The sequence below is a fragment of the Vitis riparia genome, chromosome 19 (genome assembly GCF_004353265.1).
Source record: "Vitis riparia cultivar Riparia Gloire de Montpellier isolate 1030 chromosome 19, EGFV_Vit.rip_1.0, whole genome shotgun sequence".
Classification (NCBI taxonomy): Eukaryota; Viridiplantae; Streptophyta; class Magnoliopsida; order Vitales; family Vitaceae; genus Vitis; species Vitis riparia.
The window spans coordinates 1,893,174-1,914,187 of NC_048449.1; the positions used below are offsets into that span (position 1 = coordinate 1,893,174).

At 34.7% G+C, this 21,014-nt stretch overlaps 1 protein-coding gene across 2 annotated transcripts; it reads left to right on the forward strand.

The window, feature by feature from the left end:
* The first annotated feature begins 2,596 nt into the window (after positions 1–2,596).
* Positions 2,597–16,901, forward strand: LOC117908750 (ubiquitin-conjugating enzyme E2 36-like). Of its 2 annotated transcripts, XM_034822453.1 has the most exons (9): positions 2,597–2,698; positions 3,031–3,058; positions 3,279–3,365; positions 6,450–6,508; positions 8,770–8,819; positions 8,905–8,970; positions 16,210–16,307; positions 16,451–16,501; positions 16,721–16,901. In XM_034822453.1, exons 1-8 carry the CDS (start codon positions 2,663–2,665, stop codon positions 16,486–16,488), a joined length of 462 nt encoding a protein of 153 aa, XP_034678344.1. In that variant the 5' UTR covers positions 2,597–2,662; the 3' UTR covers positions 16,489–16,501; positions 16,721–16,901. The 2 variants fall into 2 exon arrangements, with proteins under 2 accessions (XP_034678344.1, XP_034678345.1); XM_034822454.1 differs by lacking the exon at positions 16,721–16,901 and having other exon boundaries at positions 8,770–8,809; positions 8,895–8,970; positions 16,451–16,704.
* Positions 16,902–21,014: the final 4,113 nt, after the last annotated feature.

Sequence of the window (21,014 nt, forward strand, 5' to 3'; positions counted from 1 at the left end):
GCTGAAGTCCCATGCTAAGGGAGGATGAATTGTTAGATAGAAAAATGACCTTTAGGTACCTTGGGATGGTTAACCCCATGATCCTAAAAGAAGAAAGCATGTCCGATGTTTGCTTATATATCTACGAGTTTGATTTCACTAACATAAAATACAAAATATAAACAACTTATTAATTTTTAATATTTTTAAAAAAAATTTCTTATATTTTTTCTTTCTATTTTTCCCTCAAATTTTTCAAGAAATAAATATAGTATAAAGACACTAATAAAAGAAACAACAGAATGAGAATTTTAGCATCTTCATGGATAAAAAAGAATATTAGCATGAAATTTGGCTATTTTGATGAAAACCTTTGATTTCAAAGTGTCTAATTCCATAATAAATTATTAAGATTCAAAACTTATTTTGCTTGCTCTAATTGTTACCTAGATGCAACCCAAAGGTGCTTTGCTTGAACCACCTAAAGGGGAATATATATAAATCAAATATAAGTTATCCATAGAAACAGTCTTCAATCTAAAGGAAAGAACCATTATTACTACATATGTTTGGTTCTTAAAAAATAATAAGGGAAGGAAAATTTCTTACAAGAAAAATGATTTTTTCACATTTAGTTTTACACCGGAAAAATTCAAAAAAAAAAAAATTATTTAATCTTTATTAAATAGAGTTAACAGAAATGAAATGAGTTTGAAATAACATATAAAAATAATTTATTAACTTTATTTTTTTTCCAGACATTTTGGGCTAGATACAACTATTTTATTAAATACCTTTTTTAGTCTTTTTTATTTATTATTTTTATTCATTTTTCATTTGATTCAAAATAAAAGAAATATTTGATGAAATTTTAAACTTATGATAATTAGGTATATTTAGTTAAATCTTAGGGAAGGTAGCAAAATTCACTCCTTTCGCTATTTTCTATTTTTTTTTCTTTTGTTTGTTCTTTCAAAATTGTGGAAAATAAAATATAATGCATGATATTATTGAGATATTCTTTAAAGAATAAGTGGTGTGTAACAAGTTATACCCCAAAATGAGACTATAAATTAAATACAAGCGACCTCTTTGTTTTTTTTGGCCTAGTAGACTCTCCTTGGTCCCAACTCCAAGATAATGCATACCCTGTTTGCTCTTTAGTGAGACAAACTGTAGAATTCATCAAGGAACTACGTACATCATTGTCCTCTTTGAAGCATTTCCATGAAAGGATTTTTCTTTTACATGAAAATGAACTTGATATGATGCCAACAATAGTTAAGGGTGTAAGAAATTAAGTCATTTTATGTTTCCAAAAAACTCAATGGATGCTCTCTCAAGACTTGGGCTTATGAGAATCAAAAAACTTGAGAGACATTAAAATCACATTGAGTATATTATTTTTAAAAATTTTATATTTATAAAATTATAGATATAATATAGTATAATAAAATTGAAACCAAGATAAGGAATAGGGTCATCCTTTGTCCCTATTTTGAGATTATGAAATTTTCCTTGTTCTTAACCCTAATTTCGATTATCTCATGAGGAATTGATCGATCCTTGTAAGACTTGATCTATGAGACTTTTGTTATCCTTAGGTCGATCAATTAACCCAGACTCGATTAATTGGTTAATGATTTTCTAGAACAGTTAGGGTTGTTGAATCAAACTTAGACAAATTTTCGTTAAAAACCTTTGCAAATTTTGAAAAAGCAATTTAACTTGAAGGCTTTTATTTTCAAATAAACATTTTAAAATTGAATACATATTAAAAAAAAATTATGTAACTCTAATTAGGTGAAAAATACAAATCTTATACTTCCATTGATTACCTCTAGAGAATGTTTAGCCAATTTTGTGCACCTTAAAAAAAATTGTATTCTTCAAACATTGATACTATAATTTCAAGTAATTACACATATGACTTAACTATACTTTAACATAGAATTTAGGATTTTAAAAAGTTCTTAGGCAAAAGGGGTAGTGATTCTAAGAAGTAATTTTAATTTTTATAATATTTGAAAATTTTTATTTTTCAAGTATTAGAAATTGAAGAAACACTTTATAAAATCATTGTTAAATAGGTTTTAAAAGTGTATTTAGTAATGATTTTAGAAAGCGTTTTTAGTCTTTCTAACACTAAAATAATAAAAATTTTCAAGTGTTAAAAAAATTACTATTAAACTGATTCTAAATCCCTAACAACCCTGATATAATATGAAATTGCCCGATTATTATATAAAATAAGAGATATCGAGATTTGATTTACTAATTATTATAACTTATCTTTTATTGTTCAACATATAAAAAGATTATTACTTATATTAGTTTCATATAACGGATTGTTGTAATTAAATCATATAAAAGAAATCAATTTTTTTATAACTATAACTAATGCATTTTCATGCACGTAGTAGCAAATTGTTATTCTAATCTTCAGTCGCTTAAAATTTTAGTTTTAGAACGACCCACCTAAAACAAATTATGTTAGGATTTAGGAATGAAAAAATTCCATAAAATAGAAAAAAAAAATTGCAAAAAAAAAAAAAAAACAAATATATATATATATTCGCAATAAAAAGACTCATGTACTATATAAGCAGCTGCTCTTAGTGAGAGAAAAGTCTGAACCCTCTTTTCTCTCTTTACTTTCTCTCTGCCTTTCGTCCTCTCTTCAATGGCGAACAGCAACCTTCCTCGCCGGATCATCAAGGTAAGCTTCGACTTCTTTTGTTCAGATCCCTCTCATGGGCTATTTGGATGCTGAGAAAAATGGAGAAAGTGATGGAGAATTTTGAATTTTTTAAGAGATGAAGAATTTGTTGAACCTCGAGCCAGTTAGTTGAATTAGGGTGTTTTGAGTGGAGGGTTTTGTTTTCTTGGAATGAAAAGGGTGAAAATGTTTTAAAGCGGCGAGCTTTTTACATTTTCCACATTTTCTCAGCTTCCAAACGGACAAGTTTAGGGTTTCCGTGTTTTGTTTTGTGTTTGTCTTGATTTTGCGTGTCACGATTTGTGATCGCGTTGTGTTTCGTGATCTAACAGGAAACTCAACGTCTCCTTAGTGAACCAGGTATTCTCTTGATTCAATTTTATAATATGTGTGTATTAATTGCTTTGTTTTTATAGCTCATGGTGATAAACTTTACTTTGATTCGGGTTTGCTTTTGTGCAACTCCCATTTGATATTTCAGAGTTATTTTTATGGGTTTGGAATTAGTTGTCAAAAATGAAAGTAATATTTTTAGATGAAAATTATATTTTTGTTTAATCCCTTTGAGCTGTGGATCCAGCGCCGGGAATCAGTGCTTCGCCATCTGAAGACAATATGAGATATTTTAATGTCATGATCCTTGGTCCAACTCAATCTCCATATGAAGGTAAGAAGCTACAGAACATTTTCGATGACATAAATGTGTATCTATGTTTACTAGTTTGAATCATTTTCTGGGATTCTTCCTATTTTTGATGAGCTGGAAATGAATAATTTATTGTGCTTCATATATTTATTGCAATTTAAGTTTCAATTTCCTAGAAAATTGATGGTAGAGTCAGAGTTAGTTCTTTACATGCCTGCCTTGGTCTGCAACTACGATGCCCCTATGGAAATTAAATCGTATTCTTTTTTCGGGCTGAAATATTGCTAAATTCAATCATGCATTGATCTGAATTGTGGAACCTACCTATTTCCTTGTGTTTAATTCAGTGTTCCATTTACTTCTTCTGGTTTTTGATTTTTCTTTCCTGTTTGTTTTGTTAGGCAATGTATTAAAAAATGGTTAATTAATACCCACTAGAAAACATTTCTATTTTTTGTGGTCAAAATCATCTCTCTGTGTTGATTATTACAGGCCTCCAATTGATGCTAATATTGCAAATAAATGAGCCTATCATGAACAAGAATTCATAATTGAACTTGTTCCTTGAACTTAAGGTTTCCACGAACTTAGATTTGCCATCATTCCTCTAGTTGGAATAAGGGCCTTATGACTATCATATGGTCTCTAGTTTTACTCAGATTACGTTGTATGTAACTTGTGGTATTTTGTATTTTGTCTGGATGGTGTTGTATGGAACTTGAATAACTAAGTGCTTGTTTGATAACACAATTCAATGTTAAGGATGTTCTGTAATGTGTTATGGTAATTAACTAACCCTGAGGGGTAGCTCAGGTGGTCTGGCCTTGGGTTTGCTCCCCAATGGTCACCGGTTCGAGTCCCCTAAAGGCCACTGGAGGTTTACCCGGTCGTTAACTTCAGGGCCTCGTGGGATTAGTCGAGGTGCGCGTAAGTTGGCCCGGACATCCACGGTTATCAAAAATAATAAAAAAAAGTAGGCTAAAAATTCAACTGCAGTTTGCTTGTTTATTACTGAACATTGAATGTATTTCCTATGTGATTCTAAACTGCCAATTTAAAGTCACAAATTTCTGCTAATTTATGAGCTTAACGTGGCATTTATCCTTTCAGAATATTGCAATTTTGCTACATGTTTATCACTAGAGATTTTCAGTACCAAGTACTTAAACATATCTTAAATGTAATTGCATTTGTGGCCATCATGTTCAGAATTTATCATTCATGTGTTCATTCGAACTTTAACCATCTCTTCCCACCTTCCCTTTTTGCAACAATCAGATCTCTTCCTAGCTGCCAATCATGATAAATTATTTTACTTAATTAAATTGGCTTTTTTTAGTGGTATTTGTTGGTGGATGGGGCAATCGTAAAATAATGAATTGATGAGCCAGTTTGCTTATGATCTTTCTTTTTGTATATCGTGGTTTTCTCCTTTTTCTTTGACCATTCTACTTAAGTCCCTAAAAGATTCTGCCTTTTGTAGTCTAGTCGGGTCAACGTGTTTGGTAAATTTCAAGGTTTTACCTGATGAAACTTTGGTGGTATTGGCCCATTACATGGGTTTGGGTATGGGTGTTAGGTATAGGTTTTGATCCTCACATCTCAAATTTTAGAAAATGGGAACTCAGTTGAAAAATGAACTTGATTGGTATTTGGATATGACATGACAAAGGGCAAAAAACAATGGAAAGTCGATTAGAAGCTAAAAATGAACATTCCTTGAAAAAAACAAAAATTCTTTCTTTCTCTTTTATTCTTATTTTTAGGAAAAAAAAAAATTTTCAAAACAAAATGGGAATGTCATGAAAGGATCCCCATGTTCACACCCACACACTTATCACATCTTGTTGACATGGGTAAGTTGAGTGAAGTTGAAGACTCCGGGTGTCACAGATATTCACCTTTTTTATTTTGTTGCTTTTAAATAAGGCTTGTGTTGTGTCTTTCATTGTTTGTTTTAATTGTTGCACCATCAACTCTTAATGGCAAATTCTTGCTTTCATCCATCGCTTGGAGTTCTTGCCAATTACAACTGATGGCAAAATGATGTACTTTAAAGATTGCGTTTATTGCTGGGATGTAGATATCTAGGGCTGATGGGATAATGTTATGTTGGTAATTAAGTTTTTTCATGATATGCCTTTCTTGTATCTGGTGTTTCTTTTCGCTATGAAAGTCAAGCCTCCTGTTTAGGAAATAATGGTAAGATATATTCTCTTGGCTGTGGATCTGCATGTTTCACATTTTATATCCTAGACCATGCAGGGTCATATCTCTTAGTTACCTTACCTAAGTTTTCAAGCTTATGCCATTTTTAATCTTACATGGGTGTGGTTTACATTTTTTTTTTCTTTTTTCCCCCTAGGACCTTTCTGATCAACAGATGCTAACTGTGTGTGTGTTTTTTTCCTTTTACATGCAACTTCTAAATTACTCATGTTGGATATGGTGTTTTTTTTTTTTTTTTGTTTTTGCATGTCTGTGTGGTGTGTTAAGTTTCTTTTTTAATACTGTATTATGTATTTCTCATTATATTTCAAAATGGTAGGACTGACAAGATTCAAGGGATAGAACTACATTCTGGCAGTGTCCTTTTTTTCATTTAGTTAGATATTGTTGTGATATGCAGCTATTAGTCTCGACTTGCCTTGTCTTGTTAGAACTCTAGCTAGTAGCCTGTTCACATTTGCATTTTAAATTGTTCCAGTAATTTGGCTCTACATTTATACCCAAGGAGAAAATTCAAAAGGAGTTGATTTTTAATATTTAAAGGGAAAAAAATGGAAAGGATTTGAGTTTGAGATGAAAGGATTGTCCTACTAGAAAGTGAAAGGAAAGATCATAATTTGACAATTTTTTTTTTTCATGTGATATTTATGAAGTCAGAAGAGTATGATTATTGTTTTCTAATATTGCTATTGTATGATAATTCCTTGATTATTTGCTTTTTAGATTTTAATTTGATTTTTTTGGAGATGCATGTTTGCTTTCTCTCTCTCTCTCTATATATATATATATGTGTGTGTGTGTGTTTTGTTTGTTTTTTGACAATTAATTCAATGATTATTTAGTTGTATACATTCTCTTATTTGCAATCCTGTTTAGGTGGGGTTTTCAAGTTGGAGTTGTTTCTGCCTGAAGAATATCCAATGGCAGCTCCCAAGGTACTTTAACTCTCTCTCACTTTTTCTGCAATCTGACTATGCTGCATTTCCTGGATATTGTTTTGCAATGCAGGAAAATTACCTTGCAAAGGATATGGCAGAACATACTGTTAAGTTGTTTGGATATATTTCCTGTTTTTATTTTTTAAAAATAGGAAATAATACTAAACCATTATCTTTTAAAGATAGATCTCCAAGAGTTTCTACATTTCAAATAGGACTTACTTCTATTTTTTGTTTTTAAAAAGAGAAAACAAAAAATGTATCCAAACGAGACCTAACTTAGTGATTTATATGATCTTTATATTAAAGATCAATTTTTTTACATGGTTTCATAGTTTTTAAATGCATGCTATGCATAGTTCATTTTTCTTTATTCATGTGAAACATTATGAGATGGATGGGGAATCTATTTGTTCGTTTGCTTTACATATGCTTTACTCCGGTGTTTGTGATTTAGATGGTAATTTTCTTTATAATAGTAATGCGAAGCGATTCTATTTCCAACTTAATATTTTTCCTGTATGCTTACTCTTAACTAGTACGAGTCTACTGAATTTTCTAACCATTTTATGACTTGCTATTTACTGTTCTTTTCTTTTGGTTTAATGGTTCCTTTTCATAGGTGCTGTTAAGTATGGAGAAAGTTAAACACTAAATTCTCCAATCATTTTATGTTGCATCTAACTTAGATCTTGGATCTAGTTGCCAGACTCTTGCCCTACTGCTTTTCATTCAATACACTTTTTACTGCATATCTTTGACTTCTAGGAGGACTTATAATCTTTCTTCTTTGTCAATCCATTCTAGATTTATTTATGATTAGTACAACCTGTACCAAATTAAAAGGTTTTATGTTATTATCTCTTTATACCTGAAACTATCATCTGCCTAACCAATTGACAGTGGTGCTGAAGTTTCAAACTGGCATAGTTGAGATACATTCCAAATTAAAGATTCTGTATGTCTTCTGTATGAAATTGGTTTATGTCTTCAACCTTTAGTCCTTTCAAATATTTTCCTGCTGAATGTGGTCTTTGCTTTTGCAACTAATCTCTTTGTTAGGAAGTTGAATTTGTATGGTATTTATTTTTTCTTCTGGTTATGCTTCAATTTTGAGAAAGTATTGGAATTTTACTAATTATGTATAATATGGGGATGCATTGAGTGAGCTTATGATTTCCGTTCATAGATGATGCATTCTGGGATTGCTTCATGGTATTTGAGGTGAACGCTAAATTACTAGTGCATTTTTTATTCAGAGCCTTTCTCACTTTGAGCCTTGACTATGTTGGCTATATACTGGTTCCTTCCATCCATAGGGTGGAGGCCTTCTTTCATGGTACTTGAAGGCTACAACCAAGAAAGGAAGTTATAGAATTTGATCTACGATGTGAGTTTCAGTGAACAAATATTCTTTTCTGTAATGTAATTTCATTTGCTTAAAGAACGAAGGACCAAAAATAAAAAGGAAAAAGAGCTGGGAGGACCCCCATGGGCATGTGAGGTATACAACCATATGAAAACCTGCAGCGATACACAAGTTGTCATGGTAGAAAGGAGAAATGACTATATAGATGAGATGTATGAAAACTAAAGGAAACATGTCCTTGTTAAAGCATTAAGACCACCAAGGGTGTTTGGATGGGTAAGTTGATGGCTTCCAAATAGTTTTTGGATAACCTAAAGGCTTTGGTACTTTAATCTTAATATCTCGCAAAACTAAACTAAACCCATAAAGAATTTCGTAGGGTTGGCAGGTTGGGTTGAAAGTTGCGGGCTCTGGAAGTCATTCCTAATGATATAGTAGGGCCATATCAGTTTAAAACCACCATTGGTTGGATTGGGTTCATGTAATGAACCCTGGCAAGTTGGTAGATCTGGGTGGATTTTAAACAGCTTCTGGGTGAACCAAAGGCTCCACTAGTTTAATGCTTCATGCTGGGCAAAGCCTAATTGGGCAAGGTTGGTGGTTCAGGTTGAAATTTGCTACCTCCTATAGGTTATTCTCTGGTGCCCACTGCCTTATCAGTAATTGGTTCATTCCTTCCACCTCTGTGTACACATCCATACTTTTGCTCAAGTCATTGGCACAGGGTTCATTGGATGGTCAATGTTTGGTTCTCTCCTTCCCCTGGGTTAATAGAATTTTTATTCATTTGTTTACTATGAGGTTCTCCTTGCACTTTCTTTTCCACTTCTGCAGTGAACTTAATACCTTGATTTAATGATTTATTTTTAATATATTTTCCTTGTAACAGGTTCGTTTTCTCACCAAAATATATCATCCTAACATCGACAAGCTCGGTAGGCTTTGCCTGCTCCTACTCATGTAGCTGTCTGAATTAATACTTGTTGCCTCTTATAGAATTGGTTTTGTTTGTGCAGCTCGGAAGGATATGCCTTGATATCCTGAAAGACAAATGGAGCCCTGCTCTCCAGATTCGAACCGTACTCTTGAGGTAACATGGGATATGGCTACAATAATAAAAACCTAATGCATTAAATATGAAGTCCAACCATCCAAACTCATTAATTGTGAACTATTAAAAAACATGCAGTTGCAATATTTCTTGCTGTGCGGATTTCTTAAGCATCTGGTACTAAGAACGGGCAGGTACTCATGCCTATCAAGCTGGAAGCGATGAATAAGGGGAACAATCTTCCTTAGAAACATCTTCTTTTACTAAGGATCAAATAGAGGTGGAAGTGTGGAAGGACGAAGGAAGGCCTCAGGGGTGGAAGAAGATGGTTTGCTGTGGAGTCCAAATCTTTTGAGCTTTTGATTGACGATGTAGGAGGAAAGTTGAGAGGGTGCATTTGGGAGAGATGCAGAGGACTAACTTCCTGGATCAGATTTGGGGATGCAAGTCTTAGTAGTTTATTGGCTGGAGTTGAGACTTGTTGTAGAGGGAGTGATCATAGAAGCTAGTCCCTTGTTTGGGAGGAGGGGGGAAGGAAGTATAGGTTGGAGCGTTGTTCAAACGAGGTGGGAAGATTTCTCCTTTGCTTTGTTCGTGATCTAGAGGCAAAACGATTTTCCCTAATTTTTCCAGAAGGGAAGGGGTTGATTGGAGGATGGAATATTTTGGCAGAGAAGTTGAGAGAGATTGGGGTGGTTCCCTCTGGAGGTTTAAAGGATTCTCTATCCATAGAGGTGCTTAGGAAGGAAAAGGAGTTGAAACCAAGGACTTTTACGGATGTTGGAAAATCGAAAACGGGTAGGTTAGGAGACAAAGTCTGGTTGGAGTTGGGAAGGAGGGAGATGCATGGAAGACTAGAGTAGTTGGATCGCTGTTTAGTGGGTAGGTGGGAAAATGTTTCGACCCCTCTTCCTGAGTTGGATTTTCTGAAAAATTGGGCTTATCACACTTGGCTCCTCAAAGGAAGGTTGAACTTAGTTGTGTTGGGAAGAGGACTCATGCTTTTTGAGTTCGAGTTGTTAAGTGAGGCCGAGCGTGTTCTAGCCAGAGGCAAGAGGAGAGTTAAAGACAACGTCTTATTTTTGGAAAAATGGTACCTGAAGGTGGGGTGCTTTTGTAATGGAGCCAACACTAACGAGGATTGGGTGAGAGTGGTGGGTCTTCCTCTTCACCTTTGGAACTGTGAGGTGTTTAAATTGATAGGTGACGGTTGTGGAGGTTTCATTGCAGTGGACGAAAGTACGGACTCTATGGCAGAGTTGCAATGGGCTAGAATTTTGGTGAAGTTGGTTGGCAGGGACTTACCCACCTCTGTTCAGATTGTGGTTGGGTCGGGGAGTTTCTCAATCCATTTGTGGTGGGAAACCCTGCCTTGGTATTCTCAGGTGGTACTGGCGGGAAGACTTCTCGGGGAGGGTGTTTCAGCGGATGAAGATGAAGCAGGGGGAAGACCACGAGCCGCGTTCAGTGGAAGCGTGTTGGAAAAGGAGTTTCTGTCCAAGGCGCAGACTGGAGTACAAGATGTGTTGTCCTTTGGAAGTTTTTCAAAAAGTGCTACAGGCTTTTCCTTTGATTCCTCTGCAGGGGGGATTGGCCCTGAGGCAATTGTTGGAGAAGAAAGCCTAGGGAATAGGGATCAAGGTGTAGGGGGTGTAATCAGAGTGGGTGGGCAATGTTTTGGGCTTAAAGAGCTTAAAATTGGGCCTATTCTTTGGGAGGCCCAGAACAGAAGTGGGCCTGGGGAGGTTAGTCTTGAGCCTGTTCTTGCGGAGGCCCAGTTGCAAGGGGTGGAAAGTGAGCCAAGGCCCTTCCTTTTAAAAGGCTGTTTGGTGGGCTGTGAAGAGAGGCCCTTCTTGCCTAAGGGATCATTAGTGGGTTGCGAGGAGTTGTTCGGAGTGGGCTTTGGGCCTAGAGTAGTGGGATTAAAAGGAGAGAGGGCTCTTTACCCTTCTGCGTTTGCTGAGATGGAAGCTAGGGCATCAAAGGAGGCTTCGCGAGCTCAAGATAAAGGGGCTCGTTTGCTTTCTCGGAGGGGCTACGAGGGATTCAGAGTCACTTACGGTGAATGCCAGAGTGGAGATCACCGATGAAGCGTTGGCAGCCGAGGCATCCAGGTACAATTCCTTTCCCTCTGTCTTTGGGGGGGATCGAGATATCTTCTTTTCTACTCCTTCCTTTGGGTATAATCGGACTTTGGTGCTGGGGAAATATTCTGGCTTAGGAGGGGTGGACGCCGTCAAAGGAGTCGGTTTTCAGACTCCGTTGAGTGCTGTTTTGACTGATGGTAGTCCGTGGGTGATGGAGACAGAGGGGGAAAAGTCTTTGGTTGAGATCAGAGTAAGGGGAGAAGTCGATAAGCATGCGTTTGATGAGGCACTGCAGGAAAGGGAGGTTCCTAGCAGTAGTTGGGATGATAGTTGTCTGGCAAAGTTCAGCAAATCTTTGGGATTTACGATAAAAGGTGTCGAAAGGGAAATCCTAAAATTGCTTCTAAGATTGAAAAACAGAAAAGATCAAGGCAAGAAGAGGGGAATTTTAGGGACGACTAGGTTTGAATGGGAAGTAAAAAAGTTAGAATGTTTGATTAATTATGATGAGCAAGAAGAATGGTTCGGACAGAAAAGGAGGGGATAAAGTTCTGTGTTTTAAATGAAGATTAATATCTTATCTTGGAATGTTCGAGGGATCAATGACATCAATAAGAGGAAAATAATCAAAGCCTTAATAAGTTCTCAAAAAATGGATTTGGTCTATCTGTAGGAGACTAAAATGCTACAATTTATACAAATGATTTGAATGCTAGGGGTGCAGTTGGAGGGGTGGTAGTTTTTTTGGGATATCAGAGTGTTGGAGTTGGTGGGGATGGAGGTGGGTTTTTTCTCCATTTAGGGGCCATTCATGGGCTTTGGAATGACCCGTGGTGCATTGGAGGAGATTTTAATGTGATTAGATTTCCAAATGAGCGTAGAAGAGGAGGGAGGGTGTCTTCTTCAATGAGAAGATTCTCGGAAGTGATTGATGATCTAGATTTGAGGGATCTTCCTCTTCAGGGGGCTCGTTTACCTAGAGTGGTGGGTTGAACAACCAAGCCATGTCAAGATTGGATCGGTTTTTGGTCTCGGGGGACTGGGAGGGCCATTTCAATGAGGTGGTACAATGTATTCTTCCTAGGCCAATGTCTGATTCCTTTCCCATTCTATTGGATGGGGGAGGGGTGGGGAGGGGTGAGGAGGGGGCCAACCCCTTTTCGGTTTGAAAACATGTGGTTGAAGGAGGAGAGATTTAAGGATCTGTTGGAGGGGTGGTGGCAAGGTTTAAGTTTTAGCGGATCCTTTAGCTTCATCCTTGCAGAGAAATTAAAGGCTTTGAAGGCCATTTTAAAAATTTAGAACAAAGATGTTTTTGGGAAGGTGGGGGTGAATAAGAGATTCACTTTGGGCAAAGTGGCTTTCTGGGACTCTCAGGAGAAGTTGCGTTCTTTATCGACGGAGGAGCTGGAAGCTAATGAAGCAAAGGGGGATTTTAAGAAATGGGCTCTTATGGAGGAGATTTGTTGGAGACAAAAATCAAGAGAAGTGTGGTTGAGGGAAGGTGACAGAAATACGGGAAGGCAATGGTGTTTTTGGGGCTAAGGGTGCCTACAAAATGTTGAGTGGCTCCTCAGCCTGTGCTTTTCCGAATAGACGCATTTGGATGGATAAGGTTCCAACAAAAGTGTCTTTTTTTGCTTGGGAAGCTTCGTGGGGGAAGATCCTCACCTTGGATAAGCTTCAAAGAAGGGGGTGGCAGCTCCCTAATCGGTGTTTTTTGTGCGGCTGCGAAGAGGAAAATGCGAATCATATTCTTTTACATTGTACAGTGGTTAAGATTATTTGGGAGATTACCCTTGCCATCTTCGGAGTTCAATGGGTGTTCCCAGAGTCAGTTAAAGAGGTGTTAGTTAGCTGGAGGGGTTCTTTTGTGGGGAAAAAAAGAAAAAAGATATGGAATTCCATCCCGTTGTGCATATTTTGGACGGTTTGGAAGGAAAGGAATAGGTTAGCTTTCAGGGGAGGGTCGTTAGATATTCAGAAATTCAAATTTTTTTTTGTATGTAACTTGTGGAGTTGGGCTAGGGTGTACATTGGTGAGGAAACCTACTCTCTTTTAGGCTTTTTGGAGTGGCTTGCGACCACTTGAGGGTGGGTGAGGTTTATCCCCTTTTTTCTTTCAGCTCTTTTTTTGGGCTTTTCTGTATACCCCCTGTATATGTGTAGCTTCTTAGCCTTTTCTAATATATTTGGTTGTTTATCTATCCAAAAAAAAAAAAAAAAATACAAGCTTCTTTCATAGGATGACTAATTCCCATAGAAGGAGAAATTGTTTGTCTAAGATCAAAATAAATGGAATCTGGTTAACAAAAGAGCAAGAGATTAAGGGGGGCGTGGTCAGTGCATTCAAGAACCTTATGGCAGATCCTGGTGATTGGCACCCATCTCTGAATGGATTGGACTTTGATAGAATTGACGTTGAGGAAGCAGCTAGATTGGAGGAGGTTTTTACAGAGGAAGAGGTTTTTTCCGCTCTCTCAAATTTGAACGGGGATAAGGCTCCCAATCCAGATGGCTTATCTCTAAGTTTCTGACAATTCTGTTAGTATTTTGTGAAAAATGAGGTTATGGGTTTTTTGAAAGAGTTCTATGAGCAGGGAAGATTTGTAAGGAGTTTGAATTCCACTTTCTTGGTCTTAATTAAAAAAAAAACAGGCGCGGATGACCTTGGAGATTTCAGACCGATTAGTTTGGTGGGAGGCTTGTACAAACTGTTGGCAAAAGTGTTAGCTAATTGGCTTAAGAAGGTAGTGGGAAAGGTGGTGTCTTCAGCTCAAAACGCTTTCGTTGAAGGAAGACAAATTCTTGATGCTGCCCTAATTGCCAATGAGGCAATAGACCCTTTGCTGAGACGGAATGAGAGTGGGGTGTTGTGCAAGTTAGATATAGAGAAGGCATATGATCACTTAAACTAAAATTTTTTGTTGTTTGTGATGCAAAGAATGGGTTTTGGGGAGAAGTGGACTGGTTGGATTTCCTGGTGCATTTCCACTGCAACGTTTTCTGTTTTGGTCAATGGCACTCTGGCCGGATTCTTCAACAGTTCAAGGGGGCTGTGTCAAGGGGATTCTCTTTCTCCCTACTTATTTGTGATCGGGATGGAGGCTCTTAGTAGGCTCATCTTTAGAGCAATGAGGGGGGGTATCTATTAGGCTGTAGGATAAAGGGAAGAAGTGGAGATGGGGTTTCGGTCTCTCATTTGCTATTCGTTGACGATACTTTAGTTTTTTGTGAAGCTTCCCAAGATCAGATGACTTATTTAAGCTGGTTGTTGATGTGGTTTGAAGTCATCTCAAGTTTGAGAATCAATTTGGATAAGAGTGAAATTTTGCCGGTAGGGAGAGTAGAGAATTTGGAGGTTTTGGCTCTTGAATTTGGTTGTAAAGTGGGAAGGCTTCCAACTTCTTACTTAGGGCTACCTTTGGGTGCGCATCACAAGTTTGTGGCTGTTTGGGATGGGGGTGGAAGAGAGATTTCGGAAAAGGTTTGCCATGTGGAAAAGGCAATTTATCTCTAAAGGAGGGAGAATCACTCTAATTCGAAGTACTTTGTCAAGTATGCCCATCTATTTGATGTCTTTACTGCGTATTCCAAGAGTGGTTAGTTTAAGATTGGAAAAAATTCAAATGGATTTTTTGTGGGGAGGGGGAGCTTTGGAGAGGAAGCCTCATTTAGTAAAGTGGGATACTGTATGTTTGGACAAAAGGAAGGGCGGTTTGAGAGTTAGATGTCTTTCTACTCTCAACAGGGCCCTTTTATGTAAGTGGAACTGACGCTTTGCTAATGAAAGGGAGACTCTTTGGAAGCATGTTATTAGTAGGAAGTTTGGGGAGGAAGAAGGGGGTTGGTATACTAGGGAAGTGAGGGAGGGCTTTGGAGTAGGTTTTTGGAAGGAAATAAGGAAGGGTCTCTTCTGCAAAACAAAGTTGTATTTTCTGTGGGGGATGGTAGAAAAGTGAAATTTTGGAAAGATAAATGGTGTGGGAACTTCGCTTTTTGTAATTCTTTCCCCTCTTTGTATGCCTTTGCGGCTTTTAAAGAGGCTTGGTTAGTGGAGTTGTGGGACTCTTCGGGAGAGGAAGGGGTTTGGAGCCCTAGGTTCTCTAGGCCCTTCAATGATTGGGAGGTGGAGAGATTACTTTTGACAATTCAAGGATGGAGGCTTGATCCTAATTTGGAAGATAGAGTGCTGTGGAAAGAGACTAAGGACGGGATTTTCATTGTCAAATCTATTTATAGTGCTCTAGTTTCAAGAAGTGTTGTTCAGTTTCCTAATAGCATCATTTGGAGCTCCTGTGTTCCTACTAAAGTGGGTTTTTTTTTTTGCTTGGGAAGCCTCTTGGGGTAAGGTGTTAACTTTGGATCAACTTAAATAGAGGGGGTGGACTTTAGTTAATAGATGCTTCCTTTGTTGTGCGGAAGAAGAGTCTATTGATCATATTCTAATTCATTGCACCAAAGCAAGAGTTTTATGGGAGTTATTTTTTGCTCTTTTTGGCGTAATTTGGGTCCTTCCTTCTTCGGTTAGAGATACCCTTCTTGGTTGGCGTGGTATTAACATGGGCAAGAAGTGTAGTAAGGTGTGGAAGGCAGCCCCTTTGTATATTTTTTGGACGGTTTGAAAGGAAAAAAATAGGATTGCATTTTGAAAATGAGGAGCTTTCAATTTATAGGTTGAAAAATTCTTTTGTTTGTAATATTTGGTTTTGGACTAAGTCGATTGTAGATGAAGGACCTCTTTCTTTAATCGGTTTTTTTTTATTGGTTGGGTTTCTAGTTGAGGGCCGGTGATTTTTTGTATCCCCTCTTTTTTTTGTTCTTGCTTTTTGGCGCCTCTTGTATACCCCCTGCTTTTGGGTCAGCCTTAAGGTGCTCTTTTTTCTAATATATTTTTTCTTTGTGTTTACTTATCAAAAAAAAAAATATAAAGTCCAACCAAATGGTGGCAAAATAAAGTGGATATTGAAAAAAATATCTGTTTTAATAGTATCATGTGAAATGAATAAATAATTGTCTTTTTGATTCCCTTTTGATAGTTTTACTATTCCCATTAAAAATGTTGATGGCTAACTTGAAAAAGTGTTTCCGGAGAAAGGCAGTCCATGCAATCTTCAAATACATTAAATGTGAGCCTATCAGCAGCCAATATCGCTAGGATGAAACACTGAAGTTATTTAATTGATTGCAGCATTCAAGCACTACTAAGTGCTCCAAACCCGGATGATCCTCTTTCTGAGAACATTGCTAAGCATTGGAAGACAAACGAAGCTGAAGCTGTTGAGACAGGTAATGTTGGTAATTTTTTGTTTGTAAAAATGTTCATTGAAGAAGATATTTTGATGAAACAATTAACATAGTTTTTTCCTTCAAGCAACAATTCTTGTATTATATCATTTTTCATGGGTGTTTGTTTTCATTGAATCCTGCAGCAAAGGAATGGACTCGCCTGTATGCAAGTGGCGCATGATGACGATGACATGGTGAAAATTTGTGCCCTCTTTGAATATCTTCTGTGCTTCTGTATGTTAATGACTGAATTTCAAATGGAACTTGTGTAGAAGTAATGCTTGATCGATCAGAGTTTAATATTTGCAAAGCTTGTCGATAATGCCTATTAATTATTCTCCTTTGGAAGCTTTGTATTTCAACTTGTATGATTAGAATGACATACCAATCTTCTCTATATCTCTCCAATGCAGGATTTTGGATGGGAGATGGGGGAGTAATTGAAATGTGAAAGTTGATTAGGAAAATATTGTGAATAACCTTGGTAAACTCGTTAAGGCGGCTCATGTTATGGCTCTTGCATTTTCCTCTCTTGTGTATTGTATTTTTGCAAATCATATTTTTATTAACACAAAGACAGCTTTTGAATGAAAACAGAATTTTTGCAAACTGTGTTTTTCTTAACACAGCTTTTGCATGAAATCCATCTATTTAGATGATAAGATATTTCGAGAATGATTTGTTATATTGGTAATGATTTATTGAATACTAATGAAAAGGAGATGTATAAATTGAGATATTGAAGGTTATTAAAGATAGATGGTGAAGAAAATTGAGAAATTTAAGGCTTGTTTGGTTGTTGTTTTCAAGAATTGTTTTTGGTTTTTGAAAATAATTCTTGAAAATAAAAAACATTGAAAACATGTTTGGGGAAGGGGATGATTTTTATTTTTTGTGTTTTCCGAAAAGCTTTTTTTCAAAGAGAAAAAAAATGCGTTTTGGCTGTTTTTTCCACTATTCAGAAAACAGCTGCTCTTTGTGTTCTTTCTTTTTATTTTTTGTGTTTTTGAAGATGGAGGTAATCAATGGGAGGTGTCCCGGTAACTGTGGAATGGAATGAATGAGAAAAGGAAAAGTGGAATGGAATGAATGAGAAAAGGAAAAGGATGTTTGGATGATGGGAAAATGTAGAGGAAAGGGGGGAAATGAAGCATTCTATGAAGAAAATAAAAGGAAAATGACAACTATGAAGAAAATAAAAGGAAAAAATAAAATAAAATTTCAAACATGTTTTTTTGTTTTATTTATTCTATTTTTTTATTAACTCAATTAAATAATTTTTTTTTGTGTTCTTGAGAGCAAAAATTGTTTTTTGAAATTCAATTTCCAAACACAATTTTTTTTTTAAACACTCTTAAAAATCATTCTTATAAATTATTTTCCATATAACAGTTTTCTAAAAAGACAACAAAACAAACCCTTACTATCGCTGAACTTGAATAATTGATTTTAAAAATTAATTTGAATTTGAACAATTAATTTAGTTTTGAAAATCAATGCTTCAATTAATTTGAATTTAAATAATTAATATAATTTTGAAAATCAATTTGAATTTGGATAGTTAATTTTGAAAATTATTGACTTCATAATAATTTAATAATTTTTATAACTTATAATTGATATAATATCCCTTCATATTACATTTCATTGAATATTACGAGTAAGCATGTTACATTTCATTGAAAAACTAAAAGGGTGTTTGATAAATCAATTTAATTTAATGACTTGGATGACTTAATTTAAATAATTAAGTAGATTAAGTGTGTTTGATAAAATAATTTAATATCATAACTTAAAATAAAAATTAACTTTTAAGTATTAAATCAAAATAATTATTTTTTATTTTTTTAGTCTCAATTTTTTTTTTCATTTGTCTATGTTTAATGAGGATATATTCTACAAACATGATTTTACATTCGCAACTCAAGTTTTATATTATATATTTTTGTATTTATTTTATTCATCTATAATACTTCAAATTTACGTAAGATTAGCAAAGGTATAAATATTAATTCATATTAATAAGAATAAATATATTAATTTGATGATTAGAATAAATATTAAGTTAACTTTACTAAACAACCTTAGTACATAACTTAAAAAATTAAGTTATAAGTTTCAAGTCGACAACTTAAGAGAGTATTTGATAAATCAATTCAATAACTTAATAAGACTTAATAATTTACTTTAACTCATTAAGTAGATTAAGTATGTTTCATAAATAATTTAACATTGTAACTTAAAGTTATTTTAAATTTTAAATATAAAGTTAAAATAATTAATTTATTCTCAATTTCAAATCATTTTTATCACATTTACTCATGCTAATGTGGATATATTTTAAAATTATGATTTTACATCCATGACTCATTTTTAATAGTTATTATGTATAATACTTTATTTTATACAAATGTTTGTTATTTAAAATTAATGAAAATAAATACGAGTTAAAATCAAGAATATAAATATAAACAATGAAGGAATGCATTTGCTCGCATGCAAGTGGGGTGTGATGACAATGAAATGGTGAAAATTTGTGGCCTCTTTAAATAACACATATGCTTATGTATCTACGATGGTGAATTTCAAATGGAACTTATGTAGAAGTAATGCTTGATCGATCAAAGTTTAGTGTTTGGCAAAACGTCCCGATTAATGCCTACTAATTATTTTCCCTTTGGAAATTGAAATGTGAGAGTTAAGGAAAATATTGTGAATGAGCTTGGTAAATTTCCTCTTTAAAAATCCTTGTCAACTTTGTTCTTTCAAGTTCTTTGTCCTCTCCCAAACATGGAATTGGGAACTATTCGGCTTTCTTGATGCTTTTGTCGGTAGAGGAAGCTAGATTCCTGGATGTTTTAGAGGAAAACCATGTCCTGGCCTTGATAAAATTTAGAATTTAGAGTATGGTATGTGTTGGGTTATAGTCAATAGAAGCTAACGTTGAGGGGTGGGTTGAGGGCAGGGCAGGGTTATGCTTAAGGAGAGAGTCGTCACTTTTTTCCAATTATGACACAAGTCTTTAGAAGTTGGTATCATATATAGGGGCTGTTACAAACTTAAAAGTTGGGTCCGGGGTGTATTAGTAAAAATGATGAGTCAAGGTTCTTGGTTTTACCATTCCTTAATTTGGTGGGAGGTCAGGCTATAATCAAAGCTAGAGTTAAACTCATTGAGGGTTAGGGTTTGTCTTACTACTCTTTTCTCTTGCAGCTAGTCCTTTTATGTTTAAAAACAACTCAGTTTTCTCACACTTCTCACACCAATTTCTTCTCAAGTATATTGTATTTTTTGCAAGTTGTATTTTTTTGGAACACAACTTTTGAATGAGAATCAAATTTTTGTAAGTTGTATTTTCTTTAACATAATTTTTGAATGAGAATTCATCTATTTATATGACAAAATGTCTTTATCAAATATGAATGGAAAATGGATGTATAAATTGAGATATTGGAGGTAATTAAAGATAGAGGAAATTCATGACCCCTTTGAATCACATATGTACCATGTATGATGATAAAACATTTTAATGTTGAACTTTTTTATTTTTCTTTGTATCCATATTCTTAATGTTCAAGAAGGATGAATTCGTTTTCACTTGGATAATTGATTTTGGAAATGAATTTGAATTTGAACAATTAATTTTGAATTGCTATTTTTATGATTCATTTTGAAAATCAATTTGAATTTGGATGGTTAATCTTGAAAATTACTAAAATTTTGAAGAGATTTAGATAATTTAATAATTTGTATAATTTTGCTAATAAGTTATAACTTATGTAATATCTATGCATCCTGCTACTGCCTTGTTATTTGTGAGTATTGTGAGGAAGCTTATCAATATTGTTATTTCACTTTCTCTTCCTCTTCCACACATAGAATTGGGAACTCTTGCTCTCCCAAATATGGAATTAGGAACAGCAAAGATTATGTCAGTTTTACTCAAATTTAGAGTGAATTGGGTTTCCCAATGGCTTCACTTCCTCTTTCAATCATCAAATTGGGAAAAGGAAAGACCACCCCGTGTTTGTTGTGTGTTGAATGATGCATAAAAAGCCTTATAAAATAAATATTATTTTAATGAATTATTAATTTATCAATGAACCGAATAATTTATCAATAAATGAATGATTTATTAATTTAAAGAATATTATATAAAGAAAAAATGAAAATTGTAAAAAGTAATGTTGTAGAACTTAGATCGATAAAAGTAATGAAAAAGTTCACAATTCATAGTTCAATGACAATGGTTGAATCACAGTTGAATCGATAACATTATACATATATAATTTATATTTTATTAAAGGTAAAAATAATTATAAGAAATTATATATATATATATATATTGTTGTTTCAAAATCTACATCATAAGTGGATAGGTAATAGAATGGTTACATCATTCTATTTCAAATCATATGATTTAAATGATCCTACATTGAAACTTCATAAAAAAAGGTTTAAAAACTTAATTAACAATGTTAAATGGCCCATGGGTCATTCACCATCACATCGTGACCTAATGTTAGTCGAACTCTAATATTCATAATCATATTATAGTTCTATATGTATATTATTTTGTTGTTTCAAAATCTTCATCATAAGTGGAAGGATAGTAGTATGGTTACATCATTTTATTTCATATCATAAGCTTTAAATGATCTTACATTGAAACTTTATAAAAAAAGGTTTAAAAACTTCATTAATAAT

Coding starts and splice junctions, on each gene's coding strand:
- LOC117908750 (XM_034822453.1), top strand. CDS start 2,663: ATGGCGAACAGCAACCTTCCTCGCCGGATCATCAAG. Junction 6,509..8,769: donor ATCCAATGGCAGCTCCCAAG/GTACTTTAACTC, acceptor TCCTTGTAACAG/GTTCGTTTTCTCACCAAAAT. Junction 8,820..8,904: donor AACATCGACAAGCTCGGTAG/GCTTTGCCTGCT, acceptor GCAGCTCGGAAG/GATATGCCTTGATATCCTGA.